Consider the following 17,437-nt stretch of genomic DNA (forward strand, 5'->3'; position numbering starts at 1 on the left):
AGTTAATGTATTAACTAACATGGACTAACAGTGATCAATACATTTGTTACTGTATTAGTTAATCTTTGTTAATATTAGTTCATACAAATCCAGCTGTTCATTGTTTGTTCATGCTAGTTCACAGTGCATTAACTAATGTTAACAAATACAACCTTTGATTTTAATAATGTATTAGTAAATGCTGAAATTAATGTTAACTAAGATTAATAAATGCTGTAGAAGTATTGTTCATTCTTAGTTCGTTTTAACTAATGTGGTTAACTAATGTTAACTAATGAACCTTATTGTAAAGTGTGTCCGAAATCAATTTGCAACTGGGAGATTAAAGTCACATTCTACCAGTTAAATGCAGAAACCAGCAAAAACTGACCCAAATACTGAAGCAATGCGAGGGTGTTCTGGACAGTTACTTGGGCATTTTTAGATGGCTGAGTAAGTATTCACCAAGAACACTCTGATAATCATCTCAAAACTATATGTCTCTGCTCCCTCTTTCAGTGTATGTCTACAGCATTTTATATGTGTTATTACGACGCAATATCAAAAGTCCTGTTTGGCAACATTTTACCGAACGATCAAAACTGTGTCAATGACAGAGCGTGAACCGAACTCAGCACATTGTTTCTTCACGGTCGTTGGACCTGACCTAAAATCAGGAAGTGGATCTCGCTTGTCCTGAATGTGGACTTTCAATCAGGTCTATTACGCAACATGGCAGGCGAAAACAGCAAAGCCTTTTAAAAGCACAGAATCATGTCTCTGAGGCTAAACTCAAAGAAGAGAGTCGCACAGGACACATTAACGTCCGCAGACGATGGGAAAGTGTGCGCAGACAGCATGAGATTGGCTCAAATTACAAGTAGCCAATGTAGAGAAAGACAGCCGTGCAGAAGAGCTCTCCGACGCTCCCCAAGAAACACAGCTTGTCCTAGATTCCTTGCAATGACGTGCGCAATGTTGCAGAAGATCAGATGGATGGCGGTTCGCACGTCTCTCTGCATTAAAACGCTATTGTTCTGGGTCATAAATGAAATCTAGAGTCTGGGCTTAGATTTCTTTTGCTATTCTTGCTTGATCTGATGTGTCAGAGAAACAGGCCACTCAACTAAGAGGACCTTCACATGCTAGACCGGGACGACCATAGACTATTACAGGCTGACTGGCAGATTTCAGTATGAGACTGTGTGTCAGTGAAATGATATCTGAACTGATAAGTGCAACAGCTTACTATGCTCTTTTCATTTGGGATTTTTTTTTTTCTTTGAATGAGTTTCACACAAAAGTATTTAAAACACATTAAACTGGCATCATTAATGAAAGCTGAATACTAAGCCTTTTTTCATAATTTTACATTAAATTATACATTCTTATAATGTGTTATATATTACATATTGTTTTCTAATATTCTCTCTCTCTCTCTCTCTCTCTCTCTCTCTCTCTCTCTCTCTGTCTATATATATATATAAAGACTGACTTAGAGGTTTGAAATCTTAAGTCTTTAAATTCACACACACACACACACACACACACACACACACACACACACACACACACACACACACACACACACACACACACACACACAAATACATTTTATAAATATTTTTTTGTGCTGTCAAATCGATTCATGGTGATTAATTGCATAAATATTTTTGCATATACCTGTCAAAAGTTTGGAAACATTACTATTTTTAATGTTTTTGAAAGAAGTCTCTTCTATCAAGCAGAAAGAAACTGTAATATTGTGAAATATTATTACAATTTAAAATGATTTTAATATAGGCTACTTTAAAATGTAATTTATTTCTGTTATGCAAAACAGAATATTAATATACAGTATCAATATAACCTATCAAAAATTTGGAAACCTTGCTATTTTTATCGTTTTAACATAAAACATTAGATTTTATGTTAGATGCAATTAATTGCAATTATTAATTATTACTAATATATTTATTATAGCTATTTAAATATTTGAAATATAAAAACAGTCTCTCTGAAGGGAAATGGCATTACGGCACTGTCACATTGAGACACAAGGTGGCAGCACTACGACAGTCGTGACGTCACACACACACTTTTCAAACCAATGTCAACTCAAGGTGAGCCGAGGTGGGGCAGGATCGATCATAGTTGGATAAAATAGTATTCAAAAGACAATTCGTTTGTATTTAACACCATACCTTGACTAATATGGCCTTACTATAGCTTTGCATTTCGTATCTCACTTTTTTCTTTTTTAAAGAAACCCATCTCGTGCAGAAATGAAATGATGAGAAATGAGAAACTAAACTCGTCCATGCAGGAGCAAACCAACACAAAAGTATAACTTTACACAAACTATTGTTAATTAATATGAACTATAATAATGAATGTGGGATTCACCTGTTTCTTAAGACAAGGCCAGATGTCCATGATCCTATGGGAGACTCGGAGCGTTTGGCGGAGAGACAGCAGCCTCTTGTGAAGGATCAGTGTATCGCAGGCGCTCTGCTTCACACACATTCATGTTTTACTTCAGTCTGTGTTTGGTCTATAACGATTCAGTGATGAAACATTCACCTATTGCACTTAAGTATCCCAGAGCGTGGCTTAATAGTCTTTTGAAGATAGGCCTATACTCCAGTACAGTCACTATGATTGATCGTGTTGGCCCTTTGCTTAGGAAAACCAGATCCATTTCATAAATCCAGCGAGATAGCAAAATCTTCAGCCAGACTTCAAAACATTCTGGCGTATTACTGAGGAAACCAAAAAAAAAAAAAAAAAAGATGCCATGGCAACAATGGACCCGAGGAACCCATCGTCGCTATGGAGACTGCATCACTCCAACGTGATGAGAAGTATCCAGTGGAAAGCGCGTTCAGTGTCTGATCTTTCCCCTCCTTCTCGTCTTCAACTTCAGTGATCGGCACACATTAGATAGTCTCTGAATTTGTGCTTAAATGATAACTATTTAGATCTGAACTCTAATAGCACAAACGGAGAAAAAGTTCACATTTAGAATAGTATATCTTTCACTGGTTGATCTGGAGGAACGGGCTCTTGACGGGACAACGGACACACAACAGAAGCACACAAAATAAGACACTTAGGCTATTCCAACAAGTGATATGTTATCTGAGCAACACTTGTCCGTAATGTAAGAAAATACACAACACCTTTAAATAGGCTATCTTCTTTCATTATTATAGGCTAAGCACTTCTCTCCCTATTCTGGTGCGAATAAACGGGACTAAGTTTCCATGTAATGTCAAACTAGACTATGCGATGCAATGAGCGCATTTGGATAGAATAGCTAATAACTTGTCATCAACGATATTATACTCATTTTGTGGCAAGCCGTTTTAACATTTTCCCCTTAAGCTAGTTAATACTGGTCAAAAGTTTGGAAATATTACTATTTTTCTTATGCTCATCAATGTTCAGCATCATTACTCCAGTCTTCAGTGTCACGTGATCCTTTAGAAATCATTCTAATATGATAATTTATTATCAATGTATTATATTTAGTTTTTTTTTCTTTCTTTCTTTTTGAAAGAAATTAATACTTTTATTCAGCAATGATGTGTTAAATTGATTTTAAAAAGATAGAAAAGATTTCTATTGCTAGAAAAGTTTTCTATTTTGAATAAATGCTGTTGTTTGTAACTTTTGATTCATCAATGAATCCTGAAAAATTAAGAAGCACAACTGTTTCCAACATTGATAATAAATCATAATATCAGAATGATTTCTGAAGGATCATGTGACACTGAAGACTGGAGTAATGATATCACAGGAATAAATGATATTTTAAAGTATATTCAAGTAGAAAGCCACTTTTAAATTGTTGTATTTTTGATCAAATAAATGCAAGTCTTGATAGTAATGTTCCTAAACTTTTTACTACTTTATATTTATATATTTAGACATTTTTTACTACTAGTGAGTCAGTTAATAGTGACTGGTATATTTTCAGTTTAACTAGTAAACTATTCATTAGATACTAGTACTTATTATTTTGCTAGTCACGAAGTAACAACTTGATTGTTTCCAGAAGATAATTGATTAACTATTCACTTCTAAGGATGTATTCTAATTGTTGCTGGCACTTGTTCCAGTTTTTCAATTACTTATTTATTAGATACTTATTTATGATGCCTTGATGTCTACTCCAAATTTAGTAACATTTGTATAGCTCACCACTAGGTAAAATTGCATCTTTAACTTGTCATAATATCTACAGTATAGTTAAAGTAAGATAAAAAATGTAACTAAATGCTAGTCAGAAGTGAATGGTTGATCATCTGTAAACCCGACATAATTCAATGACAAATATTTAGTTTACTAGTAATCAAAAACGTATAGGCCTACTACTAAAAATGAAGATCAAATAGGCCTACTAGTTTAAGGAATAAATGTGAAATTGGCTTGCCACACACACATATATTGCCTACATGAATGAATGTATAAAAACAGCAAATATATTGAAAGCCGACAGAGGCTTTCTCCTCACAGTACAATGGTTCAATCATACAGGTGATAAACACTGCATGGGACTGGCGCGTAAAACATGTAACCATTCCCTCTGCGTCCTGGAAATCTGCGTAATGTCACGATGACATTAACATACAGCGTTGCCATATCGCGCAGACACGCGTCTAGACGTCTGTGAACATCTTCTTAATGTTCACACAGTTCTGGTCGTTCTGCGCGGGGAAGTTGGGCTGCTTGAAGGCGCTGTTGATGCCCTCCTCGATGACCATGTACTCCGACTTGCTGAGCGACGAGGTGCTGCGTGTCTTCTTCAGCTCCTCGGAGGAGGACAGAGGCTGACAGCTGCCGATGTGCAGGTACTGCGCCTGCTCCTCTCCTTCAGTCTCTCGGTGGTAGAAGTAGTTGAAATTGGACACGATGACTGGCACTGGGAGTGCGATAGTTAACACGCCCGCAATCGCACACAGGGAGCCCACGATTTTGCCCCCTATGGTGACCGGGTGCATGTCGCCGTATCCCACGGTCGTCATGGTTACCACCGCCCACCAGAACGCATCAGGGATGCTGCTGAAGCCCGAGTCGGGATCGTCCGCTTCAGCGAAGTAGACAGCGCTCGAGAATAAGATGACGCCGATGAAGAGAAAGAATATCAACAAGCCCAGCTCGCGCATGCTGGCTTTGAGCGTTTGCCCCAGAATCTGGAGTCCTTTCGAGTGCCGCGAGAGTTTGAATATCCGGAACACGCGCACTAGTCTGATGACCCGGAGAATAGCCAAGGACATCGCCTGTTGACCGTTCCCTTGCCTTTCAGCGAGTTCCGTCCCCAAAGTGATGAAATAGGGTATAATGGCCACTATGTCAATAATGTTCATGATGTTCTTGGAGAACGTGGCTTTGCTCGGGCACGCGAAGAACCTGACGAGCAGTTCGAAAGAGAACCAGATGATGCAAAGAGTCTCGACGACAAAGAACGGGTCTGAGAAGGGACTCGTGAAGTACGGGAGAGTTCCGTTCACATGCGGGGCGATCATCCTCTCGTGTTTGTCGTCCCGAAATTCGGGTAACGTTTCCAGACAAAAGATAACGATTGATATCAAAATGACCAGCACGGAGACGATCGCGATGCCCCTGGCGGGACCCGAGCTCTCCGGGTACTCAAACAGCAACCACACCTGTCGCTGAAACTCGTTGGTGGGCAAAGGACGCTCTTCCTCTTTTATAAAGCCCTCATCCTCACGGAATTTCTCCATGGCCTCCTCCCCGAGCTCATAGAAGCGTATCTCTTCGGAGAAAATGTCAATGGGCACGTTCACGGGTCTCCGTATGCGCCCGCCTGACTGATAGTAATACAAAATGGCATCGAAGCTCGGGCGATTCCTGTCAAAGAAATACTCGTTTCTGAGAGGGTCGAAGTAGCGCATTCTCTTTTTGGGGTCGCCGAGCAGGGTCTCGGGGAACTGGGCCAGGGTTTTGAGCTGCGTCTCGAATCGTAAGCCCGAGATATTGATGACAACTCGCTCGCAACACTCGTGGTCCGGCTCGTAGCGCTCGAGCGACTGGTGCCCGGGCAGCGCCGCCGACTCCTCCAGCATGTTGTCGCAAGCAACAATTGTCATGTTGTCCTGCTCGTTTTCGGTGTATCCGTGGTTCACGAGGTTGTTGCGCCGGTGCTTGCTCGAGGAAGGCGGAGGCGAGTGGAGGAGGCTAAGGTGGTCGTCCATACAGCTGTTTATGTGGAGGGGCAGTGGAAGCCGCGCCTCCTCCACGAGCTCCTGTCAGCCACAGCCGCCCGCCGCTGCCGCGCGCGTCCTCACTCTCGAATCGCTACTTTCTCAATCCAAGTCTTCTTCCCGCCCACGGCGCGCGTACTGTGGGTTATAAACATGAGTGCTCCCGCCCACGGCGCGCGGATGCTCATCACACATCTCGACGGCGCCCAATCGGAAACCTGACAGACATAAACATGAACCCCAGACGCGCGTCACCGATGCTCGCCGGCGTTTAGGGGAGGGGTGTGGGAACGCGCATCGTTGACAAGTGCACACCTAAAATGAAAACCCTTTTGCAAAAAAAATAAAAAATTCTTGCAATTATTAATATGTTGGAGCACATGAATGTCTGCGCACATGTTAGTGTCTGAGCAAATCAGTTTTATGCAACCTATGCTACGCAGAATGTGAATTATAAAACAGATCGCGTGCAATCTGTTGAAGTTCATCTCGCGCAACAGTTGTCTTTTTTTCTTTCTTTTTTTAACACCAACATTTCTGTGATTAACTTGAAATCTAAAGCTAAAACAAAAATGATGATATTACCATTTTGTTAATGCACTGTCCGATATTGATCCTAACTGAAAACACCTTGCTCTGAGGACTCTTTAGTGGTTTGTTTTGACCTAATTTGGGGTGTTCAAGCTTTAATTAGCTGAGTCAGATCGCCCTTAATTCAGTTTAAATGTTACCAATTAAAGCCCGCACTGCATTGGTTGTCTCTGACGCGCTTAGCATGCACACGTATAGACAAAGGCGCGGACTTACATTCTGAATGTCAATGAGAGCATGTGTCCCCTCCTCCATAAAGATGACAGGACCAGCACCAACGTCACTGTGATTGACATTTGGAGCGCAGCAGGGACTTCATCTTCATGCAAACCCTCTCCATGTTGCATATACCAGCAATAATGCATTAGTTAATTTGGGGAATGGTGGAGTTTGGATAGCAATTATTTGTTTGAACTTGGTGTGACGGTCGTAAGAATCACAGCAGATCCATATGTTATATATCATTGTTCTTTCACACTTGAAATGTTGATATCGAGTTTAAAGCCACAAGGAACGAGAATATCGTTCCGTTTAGTTTTTACAAAGCTGGAAACGTGCGTGACCCGAGATTAAAAGGCAGGGACATTTATCGGAGCTGTCCATAGTTCTGAAACCAGGAGATTCACCCTATAACCTTATTACCCGAGCACAGCACATCACATTTCACTCAGCGATCCCCTCAGGGTATCAACACATTTAATACTCTATGATGTGTAGCCTAAAAAAGGAAGAAAATATAAAGCCTAGAAGAAAATTAACAAATACAAATATCTATAGTCAGTGGGGTGATGCTCTATCTATCTATCTATCTATCTATCTATCTATCTATCTATCTATCTATCTATCTATCTATCTATCTATCTATCTATCTATCTATCTATCTGTCTGTCTGTCTGTCTATCTATATATCATATGTCTGTCTGTCTGTCTGTCTGTCTGTCTATCTATCCATCCATCCATTGTTTGTCTGTCTGTCTGTCTGTCTGTCTGTCTGTCTATCTATCTATCTATCTATCTATCTATCTATCTATCTATCTATCTATCTGTCTGTCTGTCTGTCTGTCTGTCTGTCTGTCTATCTATCTATCTATCTATCTATCTATCTGTCTGTCTGTCTGTCTGTCTGTCTATCTATCTATCTATCTATCCATCTATCTATCTATCTATCTATCTATCTATCTATCTATCTATCTATCTATCTATCTGTCTGTCTGTCTATCTATTGTCTGTCCATCCATCCATCCATCCATTGTCTGTCTGTCTGTCTGTCTGTCTGCCTGCCTGTCTGTTTGTCTCTCTATCTGTCTGTCTGTCTGCCTGTCTGTCTGTCTATCTGTCTGTCTGTCTGTATGTCTGTCTGTCTATCCATCCATCCATCCATTGTTTGTCTGTCTGTCTGTCTGTCTATCCATCCATCCATTGTCTGTCTGTCTGTCTGTCTGTCTGTCAATCTATCTATCTGTCTGTCTGTCCGTCCGTCCGTCCATCCGTCCGTCCGTCCGTCCGTCCGTCCATCCATCCATTGTCTTTCTGTCTGTCTGTCTGTCTGTCTATCTATCTATCTGTCTGTCTGTCTGTCTGTCTATCTATCTATCTGTCTGCCTGTCTGTCTGTCTGTCTGTCTGTCTATCTGTCTGTCTGTCTATTGTCTGTCCATCCATCCATCCATCCATCCATTGTCTGTCTGTCTGTCTGTCTGTCTGTCTGTCTGTCTGTCTATCTATCTATCTATCTATCTATCTATCTATCTGTCTGTCTGTCTGTCTGTCTGTCTGTCTATCTATCGTCCGTCCGTCCGTCCGTCTGTTAATCTATCTATCTATCTATCTATCTATCTATCTATCTATCTATCTATCTATCTATCTATCTATCTATCTATCTATCTATCTGTCTGTCTGTCTGGCTGGCTGTCTATCTATCTATCAATTTATCTATCTATCTATCTATCTATCTATCTATCTATCTATCTATCTATCTATCTATCTATCTATCTATCTATCTATCTATCTATCTATCTGTCTGTCTATCTATCATATGTCTGTCTGTCTGTCTATCTATCCATCCATCCATTGTTTGTATGTCTGTCTATCTGTCTGTCTATCCATCCATCCATTGTTTGTCTGTCTGTCTGTCTGTCTATCTATCTGTCTGTCTATCTGTCTGTCTATCTATTGTCTGTCCATCCATCCATCCATTGTCTGTCTGTCTGTCTGCCTGCCTGTCTGTCTGTCTGTCTGTCTGTCTATCTATCTGTCTGTCTGTCTATCTATTGTCTGTCCATCCATCCATCCATCCATCCATTGTCTGTCTGTCTATCTATCGTCTGTCCATCCATCCATCCATTGTCTGTCTGTCTGTCTGTCTGTTAATCTATCTATCTATCTATCTATCTATCTATCTATCTATCTATCTATCTGTCTATCTGTCTGTCTGTCTGTCTATCTATCTATCTATATATCTATCTATTTATCTATGTGTCATAGGTGAACCTCCCACGGGTCCAACTGTGTCAGTATGAGAAGAGTCTTTGTTTGTTTGAGTCTGTGTCTTCCTCTCGCTCACTGGACTGTTTCCCAGAATCCGCACTTCTCTGAGCACTCAGGGATTGTTCCTTTTAACACACAAAATGATTCAACAGTAGAGCACATTACCCTGGACATTTAGAAGAAAAGCAGCTCCTCTTCTGCCTGCTGTCTGTAGTCTGGCTATTTGGCTGGGTTTTTATTTTATACAGCAAAACATATTGATATTTACATTTTAAAGTCCAAGGTCTAAAGATGACATCTAAACCTTTACAGGCGCATACAAAGTAGTTTTTGTCCTGTGCACTCAAAGCTGCAGGTAATGGAAAATTAGACTGATGTGAAGCGTTTTGAAAGTCCATGTGAGCCAAGAACTTATTTATTTAATAGACTGTGAATTCATTTCAAATGTTTGAGCCATTTCATGCTTTATATCCTTTGCATGTCAAACTGAAAGAGCAGACTAATTGTCAAAATGTCTACTTGCAGTAATCCAAAATGAAAATTGTATTATTTCAAAATGTCATCGTAGCTATTATGTGTGTTTACATTGGCGTTTGTGTTTGAGTCATATCTATTGGGTCGATTATAAGCCTTAAACATTTGCTCATGCCTTTGACTCATTCTCGCTCTTGTGATGTTTATCATATCTGACATGAACATCATGTCAAGTAACATGTTATTACACACCTAACTGCATGTTACCATCCACCCTTGTTTGAGGTGAGAGAATGGGGTCTCGAGTCTAATGAGTATCTGCAGATCTGAGAAGACTTCATTAGTGCTCTTGTAATGGTTAGGTAATTGAATTCGGTTCTTCGAACTGTTCTCCAGTAACATCGCACTGTCCTCCTACTCCTTTAGAGAGTCTTTTGTGGATGCGCAGTTTGTCCTTGGGGTTGTTTTCAAACTCCATATTAACACGTCATTGTTGACGCATTTGCCAGGAAAAATGTGACACATGCTTATGGATGCGCTCACATATATAGAAACGCAGACACATTTGTGCAATTGTGTGGTTGCTAGGGCACTTCTTACAAGTCTAAGTCAAAAAGAGTTCTATGATACCTCTGTCATATTCTGATCTGTAGATATGTTCAGGTCCCTCCATCAATGTAAGGGATTGTCCTGCTCACTTAAAGGGATAGTTAACAAAAAAATTAAATTCTGTCATCATTTATTCATCCTCAAGTTGTTCTAAACCTGTATGAGTTTCTTTCTTCTGACAAGAAGATATTTTCACTCACAAAAGAAGATATTTTGAAGAATGTTGGTAACCAAAGAGTTGATGGACCCCTTTCACTTCCATAATATGAAAAAAAAAAAAAAAAATACAATGGAAGTCAACCTGTTTTGTTATACCCATATTCTTCAAAATATCTTCTTTAGTGTTCAGCAGAAGACAGAAACTCATACAGGTTTGGAACAACTTTCCTTAATAAGCCACACAATTTTTTTGTGATAAAATTTGTATTGAGTTACAGAATGTTAATGGAAAGTAAAAAAATAAATAATAAACATCACTCTGAACACTTTTTTTTTTTTTTCTAAATTACCCTCCCACAATAAGCCAGTTTAATTAACAATTTAAAGGAATATTTCAGGTTTAATACAAGTTAAGCTCAATTGATAGCACTTGTTGATTCAACTAAAATAAAATAAAATAAAATATATAAATTCATAAATAAAAATGTGAAGCTTATCATTTTATAAAAGCTTATTCTTCTGTTATTGGAGCTGTAAAGCTGGATATAATGTTTCATAGTTCAGGTTAGTAAGTAATCATTTGACACTAAATTCATGTTCACAAGCATATCTTATGTCTGTACTATTGGATTTTTTTACAGATCGGCCTCATTCACTTCCGTTGTAATTGCCTACACTGTAACCCAGATTATTGCTTTTTAAAGAAAAGGAAAGACCAGTGGAAATACATTTTTGTGGTGATCAACATTATGTCACAAATGCTGTTGATTGAAGCTTAAACCAGAATATTCAGTAAGATATGAATCATTATCAATCATAGCACAAGCATACACTGGAAGATGACTATTTAGGGTCAGAGGTTTTACTAAGCAATAAGCATGTGTAATAACAAAAGCGTTGAATTTCTTGCAGGCTGCGTTTGGGGGTGGAAAGAGCTCTAATGAAGACATAAAACACCAGCACATGACCTCAGGTCAGCTTATAGAGATGCTGTTTACGTGCAGCTGTTTCCCTATTCATTTGATTTGCATCATTGAAGACCATGCGATCCATTGCGCCTGCATGCTTTATTTAAAATGGAGGAAGGATCCAGTGTTATAACACTTACTATAAACACACTTTAAATTGTTAAACGCAAAAAAATGTGTAGTTGCATTTTGCAAAACACAGGCATTTAAAGAGCGTGTAACATCCAAGCAATAATGCAGCAGTCTTCCTTTTCTAAATTCATCTGGTTATTCAGGCCACGGTGCTATAAAAAAGTGCCAATCGCATTGTGCAGAGAGAAGAGCAATGGGACAGCCACGGGGCTTTTAGCATGGTTTCCACTGGCTCAACTAAATATAGATGAATCCGAGATCTTATTAACCTGCTAAATGAAGCTATACCTCGTGCGCTGCTGTGTTCTAAAACAAGTTCAGATCTGTGGTGCAAAATTCGCTAGGATAAAGGTGCTCTCGTTTTGAAAGCGTGACAAGGTTGGCAACTGAATATTTGCAGCTTCAATTCTCTTTGAGCATTATGGCATTACACACTGAACAGAAATCTGTAAGATTCATGCGCAAGCACATTTTGAAAAGGTCAGAAAATATAATGCAACAAACCTCATTGTTAAGCCATGAAGGTTTTATTTGAGCATTTGGTGAGATGAAATAGCCATGTGTTTTGCCTAAGGACTGTTATCTGTAGTGCTTTTTTTAATTATCTGAGTTGCAGGCCATAAAAATGTGGCCAAATTGCATTGCTGAATTCAAGCTTTCGTACTTGTTTTTGAATGTTGTGCTGTCCCTGAATTTACATTCAAGTAACATATTGTAGAAGTATATGCAATAGAAAAGAATGATGTCTATCCTTAGGAAAATAGATGACGTTAACAATTGGTTGCGAGGTTTTCTTTGCAGTTTTTGGTGGCTGCTGAATAATGCTTAAAAATAAGTTGAATAATGACTGTTTACTTTTGTCTTTTTAGAGCTGCTCTACAGGAGAATTGAATTCTGTTCGCATCACTAAATCATCATTTTCCTGTTATCATTGTAAAGCTGCTTTGAAACAATCTGTTTTGTATAAAGCGCTGTAGAAATAAAGGTGACTTGACTTGACGGTTTGTCTTGCTTTGACTGCCGCAGATTTGGATCACTGAAATCCATCATCACTGAGGCCTATACTGATGCCAGAAGTCTTTTAAACATCAATCACTTCTTCTGAGATATGGGACATATTTTACCCTAAAATCTAATCGATTAAATAAGATATTTAATTTTGCTTAACAAACATGAAGCCTAATTTTGACATTATTTTCATAAAAAATGAATAGTGAAAAATAAATATACCAAAATGTATTTGAAATACATTTATTTTATGCTAAGTATACTACAAATACATTTGTATGTTCGTAATATAAATACCCTGCAATTGTACTCTGTTGATCTGTGCTTCTGCTTCCCTGGATTCCCATCTATTCCCAGATAAGAGATATTATTATCGTCATCCTCAGCAATCATCAAGGTGTGTGTGGTGCAACTTACCTGTTAGGACCAGAGCCGATCAGCCCTATACGCACACTACGCAAGGTGCGTAGGGCCCCGCAAATTACTCAAGGCCCCGCCTCCCCCTCGTGTCAAAGCGCGTCAATCAATGTTTACAATATCGATGACAAAATGAAGCGGAACTATCCTTCTGGTCACGAAAGAGAGAGAAAAAAACACCATGAGAGTTAATTGCGGCAACAGTTCAGGTAGACTTGTGTTCTCTCCTCTCAAAGTTTGATGTCAGCAAAGACCAGTAGGCTAAAGTTAAGTTGATGTGAGTTGATTTATTATGCTTAATAAACGACAAAGGACAACGGTGTTTGTTTATAAACTGCAGCTCGGAAAAGATAACCGCGTCACGCGTTCATATGCGCGTGCATGAAATGAAACGTGCACTTTCCAGCAGAAACATCTGTCGGGATTATAATTTTAAAACAAGACGATGATTATCTAGTCGCTCAGTCAAGGTTTAGTTACAACTCTGCACTAATGCAATAATGAAAGCCATGTATTGACATTGACTATTGATAGGCTCCATTGAATTTAAAATGTTGATTGGCTGGAGATTCTGGTCAATATGGATGCACATCCCTCAGTAAATAATAACCATCAAGTATCAAGAATTACTTTTATCATTTAAAACACAGTGACATGCTATGGCGCCATTTTAGCTTTTATTCATTCACAGGATATGCATTTTTGATATCAATAATTCAATTTGTACTATTTAAAATGTGAATTCTTGATATTAAGAATGAACTTTTTACTAGTAACAATGTCTTCTGATATCAGGAATTACATTTTCACTAGAACTAGTTAAAGGAGGGATTGTAGTGGGAACACTGGGGTGTCAGGTGTGACTGTGTGGCAATGGCAAATGGTTCATGGCTCATGGGTCAGGTATGAGGGCCCCTAAACAGAATTTTGCTTAGGGCCCCAGGGAGGTAAGGATCGGCTCTGGTTAGGACTGTTTCATTCCTCATCCACTCTGGTTGTTGTGATTTTCTACATTTGCCATCTCATTTCACCCTGTTGGTTAAAGGGATACTCCACTTTAAAATGAAAATTCTGTCATCATATACTCACCATCATGTTGATTCAAACCTGTATGAATTTCTTTCTTCTGCTGAACAGAAAGGAAGACATTTAGAAGAATGTCAGTAACCAGATAGTTTCTGGTACCATTGACTTCCATATATATTTTTTCCTACTATGGAAGTCAATGGGACCAGAAACTGTCTGCTTACTGACATTCTTCTAAATATCTTCCTTTCTGTTCAGCAGAAGAAAGAAATTCATACAGGTTTGAAACAACATGAGGGTGAGTACATGATGACAGAATTTTCATTTTAAAGTGGAGTATCCCTTTAATAAACGATTTCATCATTGTACTCCCCGTTCTCCTGTGTCTGTATTCCGTTACCAACTATCCTTACTAATAGTGATGTTAAAAAATATTTTAGGCTTAATATGAAGAAATATGCATTATGCAGTAAATAAGTCTTCCAGATAAAGTTTAATTATAATATTTATACCAGTCTTAAGTGAGATGTCAATAAATGTTAATGGATTTGTAGTATACTTGGTATGAAGTAATACATGTATTTTAAATATATTTTGGTATTGGTAGTAGGGTCATTGCCTAAAAAAAAAAAAAAAAAAATGCTGATAAATTAAATATGAATATAAAAATATGTATATATCATGGTACTTTTTGCCTTTATTTGAATAAAAAATTAAACAACTGATATAAAATATTTATGAACTGGGCATCATTTCATGGGTTACACTTATTTCGATGGTCCACTTAACTTGCCAACTAACTCTCAATAGAGTAATAGTGGACTGTTAGGTTAGGCTTAGTCGAATAAGTTGAAATGTTCTTGCAAAGACAGTAGTCAGAATGTCTCTGATGGAGGAGCATCAAAATAAAGCAGATATTAAGCAAACAGTCTACTAATATTCTAATGAGAGTTAGTTAACATGAAGTTGCAAAGTTACTTAGTGAATGTCTAAAATGGACAAAGTGAAGTGTTACCATTTCATGTTTTCTTCTCAATTACTAGTTACTTGTTCCAGGGCCTTTCGGAGCTACAACCTTAAAAGGTTGAGAAAACCTAAAAGGCTAAGACGATTCCCGGTCTCCTATTGCGCTCAAACGAACCAACTTGAATCTTTGGAGATTGTGCACTACGTTGCCGATCTGTGTACTCTTTCATTTTGTTTTGTGACTGTCGGATGATTTGTTTCAAGTTCTTTTGGTACTTTGGCGGGCCCACAAATGGAAGACCAGCCACATGCAATTTTGTCTTAATTTGACGGCCATGCAAAAGTTCAACATGTGATAGTTCTGTCACAGCATGAGGAGTTCTCTGTATGTATGTAGAAACTCTGTCACAAAAGCTTTCCACTCTTAACTTCAATGCTAGCAGTCTGCAAACAGACTTTGAACACTCGATTGAAGCGTCCAATCTCACCATTTGCATGTGGATAATAGACAGAGCTATGGTAGTGTTTAATATCTCTGTCTTCAAGGAATGCCTCAAACTCAGCCGAAACAAATTGTGAACCATTATCAGTCACAAGTTCAAGTGGATTTCCTTCATGGCTAAATACAGCAGACAGAAACTTCACAACAGTCGCAGAAGTGACATCAGGTGCAAACACAATCTCTGGCCATTTACTGTAGTAATCAATGAGTGTCATTGCAAAACGACAACCTTGGGGAGCATAATTCAAAAGCCCAACTACATCAATAGCCTGTTTCTCCCAAGCAGTTGTTGGAGTAGGCACAGGACAGAGTGGAGCTGCATAATAGCAGTCTTGTCATGCTGGAAACAGGTGGAACAGGATTTGATGGCATTTTCCACTTGACAGTCCATGCCAGGCCACAAGTACAAGCCCCTCAGTCTCTGCTTTGTGCACACCATCCCTTGATGAGTGGCATGCGCCAGCTGGATGAACTTTGATTGCAAAGCTTCCAGAATGATCACTTGGTGTGTGCCACGAATTACATGTCCATCTTGTATAGCCAGCTCATTCCGGATATGATGATATGGAGCTATAGCAGAATTCAAGCTTTTTGCACTACGAGGCCACCCCTTTTCAATGCAGGACTTTACCTGTTGAAGGATAGGACAGGCATCACAAGAAGACCTCAGCTCCTATACAGTAAGAGCTGCAAATTCAGGAGACAGTAGAGCCACTATTTCAGGCTCTTGGTATTGGCTGTATTCAGTTGATGGAAGCGGAAGTCTGGACAAACAGTCAGCTGTGACTTTGTCTCAGTCAGGTTTGTATTCCACGCTGTAATTAAAACACAGAAGACATGCAGACATTCGGGCAATTCTCATACCTGCACGTCCAAGGCCTTTTGTGGAAAGCAGTGTAGATAAGGGGCTGTGGTCAGTGCAAAGAGTGAAATGGCGGCCCCATGGGTAGGTGTGCCATTTTTCTGTTGCCCAAACACATGCCAAAGCCTCTTTTTCTGTTGTAGAATACTTCCTTTCACAGTCAGACAATGTTCTAGATGCAAAAGCAACCGTTCTTTCAGTACTGCCATGACACTGGGTAAGCACAGCACCAATGCCATAATCTGAAGCATCCGTTGTGACTGTCATCGGTAAAGAAGGATCAAATAATGCAAGGGCTGGGATAGCAGTGATACAATTTTTCACACGGCTGAAATGCTCCTGAGCATCCTCTGTCCAGCAAAAGCCAGTAGACCTTCGGAGCAGTGCACGGAGAGGTTCCACCAATGTCGCATAATTGGGAATGAATTTGGAATACCGACCTGCAAGACCCAAAAAAGAACGCGAGGACTGTGCATCATGAGGAGCTATTGCTTTTTGTTGTATAGCCAGAACATGATCTAGATTTGGATGCAAGCCTGAAGCTGAAATAACATGGCCAAGAAAAGGTAGCTCAGTTTTCCTAAAGTGGCACTTTTCCTCATTAACCTTCAAACCACTGCTTTGCAAACGCCGAAGTACAGCTTGAAGTCGTTTCTCATGTACTTCCGGATTCTCACCATAGACAATGATGTAAAATATATAACATTGCACACCATCCTGACCAGCCAAAATTTGAGACATCATTCTTTGAAAAGCACTTGGTGCTGAGGCCAGACCGTAAGGGACCCGTGTGAAACGATAGAGTCCATCATGGGTAACGAAAGCTGTCAGATCCCTACTATCTTGATGACAGTTAACTCAGGCGCAGAAACTTCTTGTACATTGCACGTGGATGCAGAACTGCGACAAACTCTGGCAAAATGTCCAACTTTACCACACTGTCTGCATTTAGACTGTTTGGCTGGGCATTTGGGGTAGTTAGCAAAATGTGAAGTAACTCCACAATGGAAGCATGTTTTTGCATCCAT

The 17,437-nt window shown here is 39.3% G+C and overlaps 2 protein-coding genes across 2 annotated transcripts in view; both read right to left on the minus strand.

Moving 5' to 3' along the window:
- The window catches only part of LOC309480649 (putative methyltransferase YdaC), a 190,191-nt gene that overhangs the window by 132,960 nt on the left and 39,794 nt on the right, over window positions 1-17,437 (minus strand). The window lies entirely within an intron of this gene.
- Window positions 3,871-6,436, minus strand: LOC309480572 (potassium voltage-gated channel subfamily A member 3). Its single transcript, XM_082145159.1, has one exon. The coding sequence runs from the start codon at window positions 6,198-6,200 to the stop codon at window positions 4,644-4,646; it is 1,557 nt and encodes a 518-aa protein (XP_082001285.1). The 5' UTR covers window positions 6,201-6,436; the 3' UTR covers window positions 3,871-4,643.

The sequence above is a fragment of the Leuciscus leuciscus genome (assembly GCF_965113295.1).
Source record: "Leuciscus leuciscus genome assembly, chromosome: 18".
Taxonomy (NCBI): Eukaryota; Metazoa; Chordata; class Actinopteri; order Cypriniformes; family Leuciscidae; genus Leuciscus; species Leuciscus leuciscus.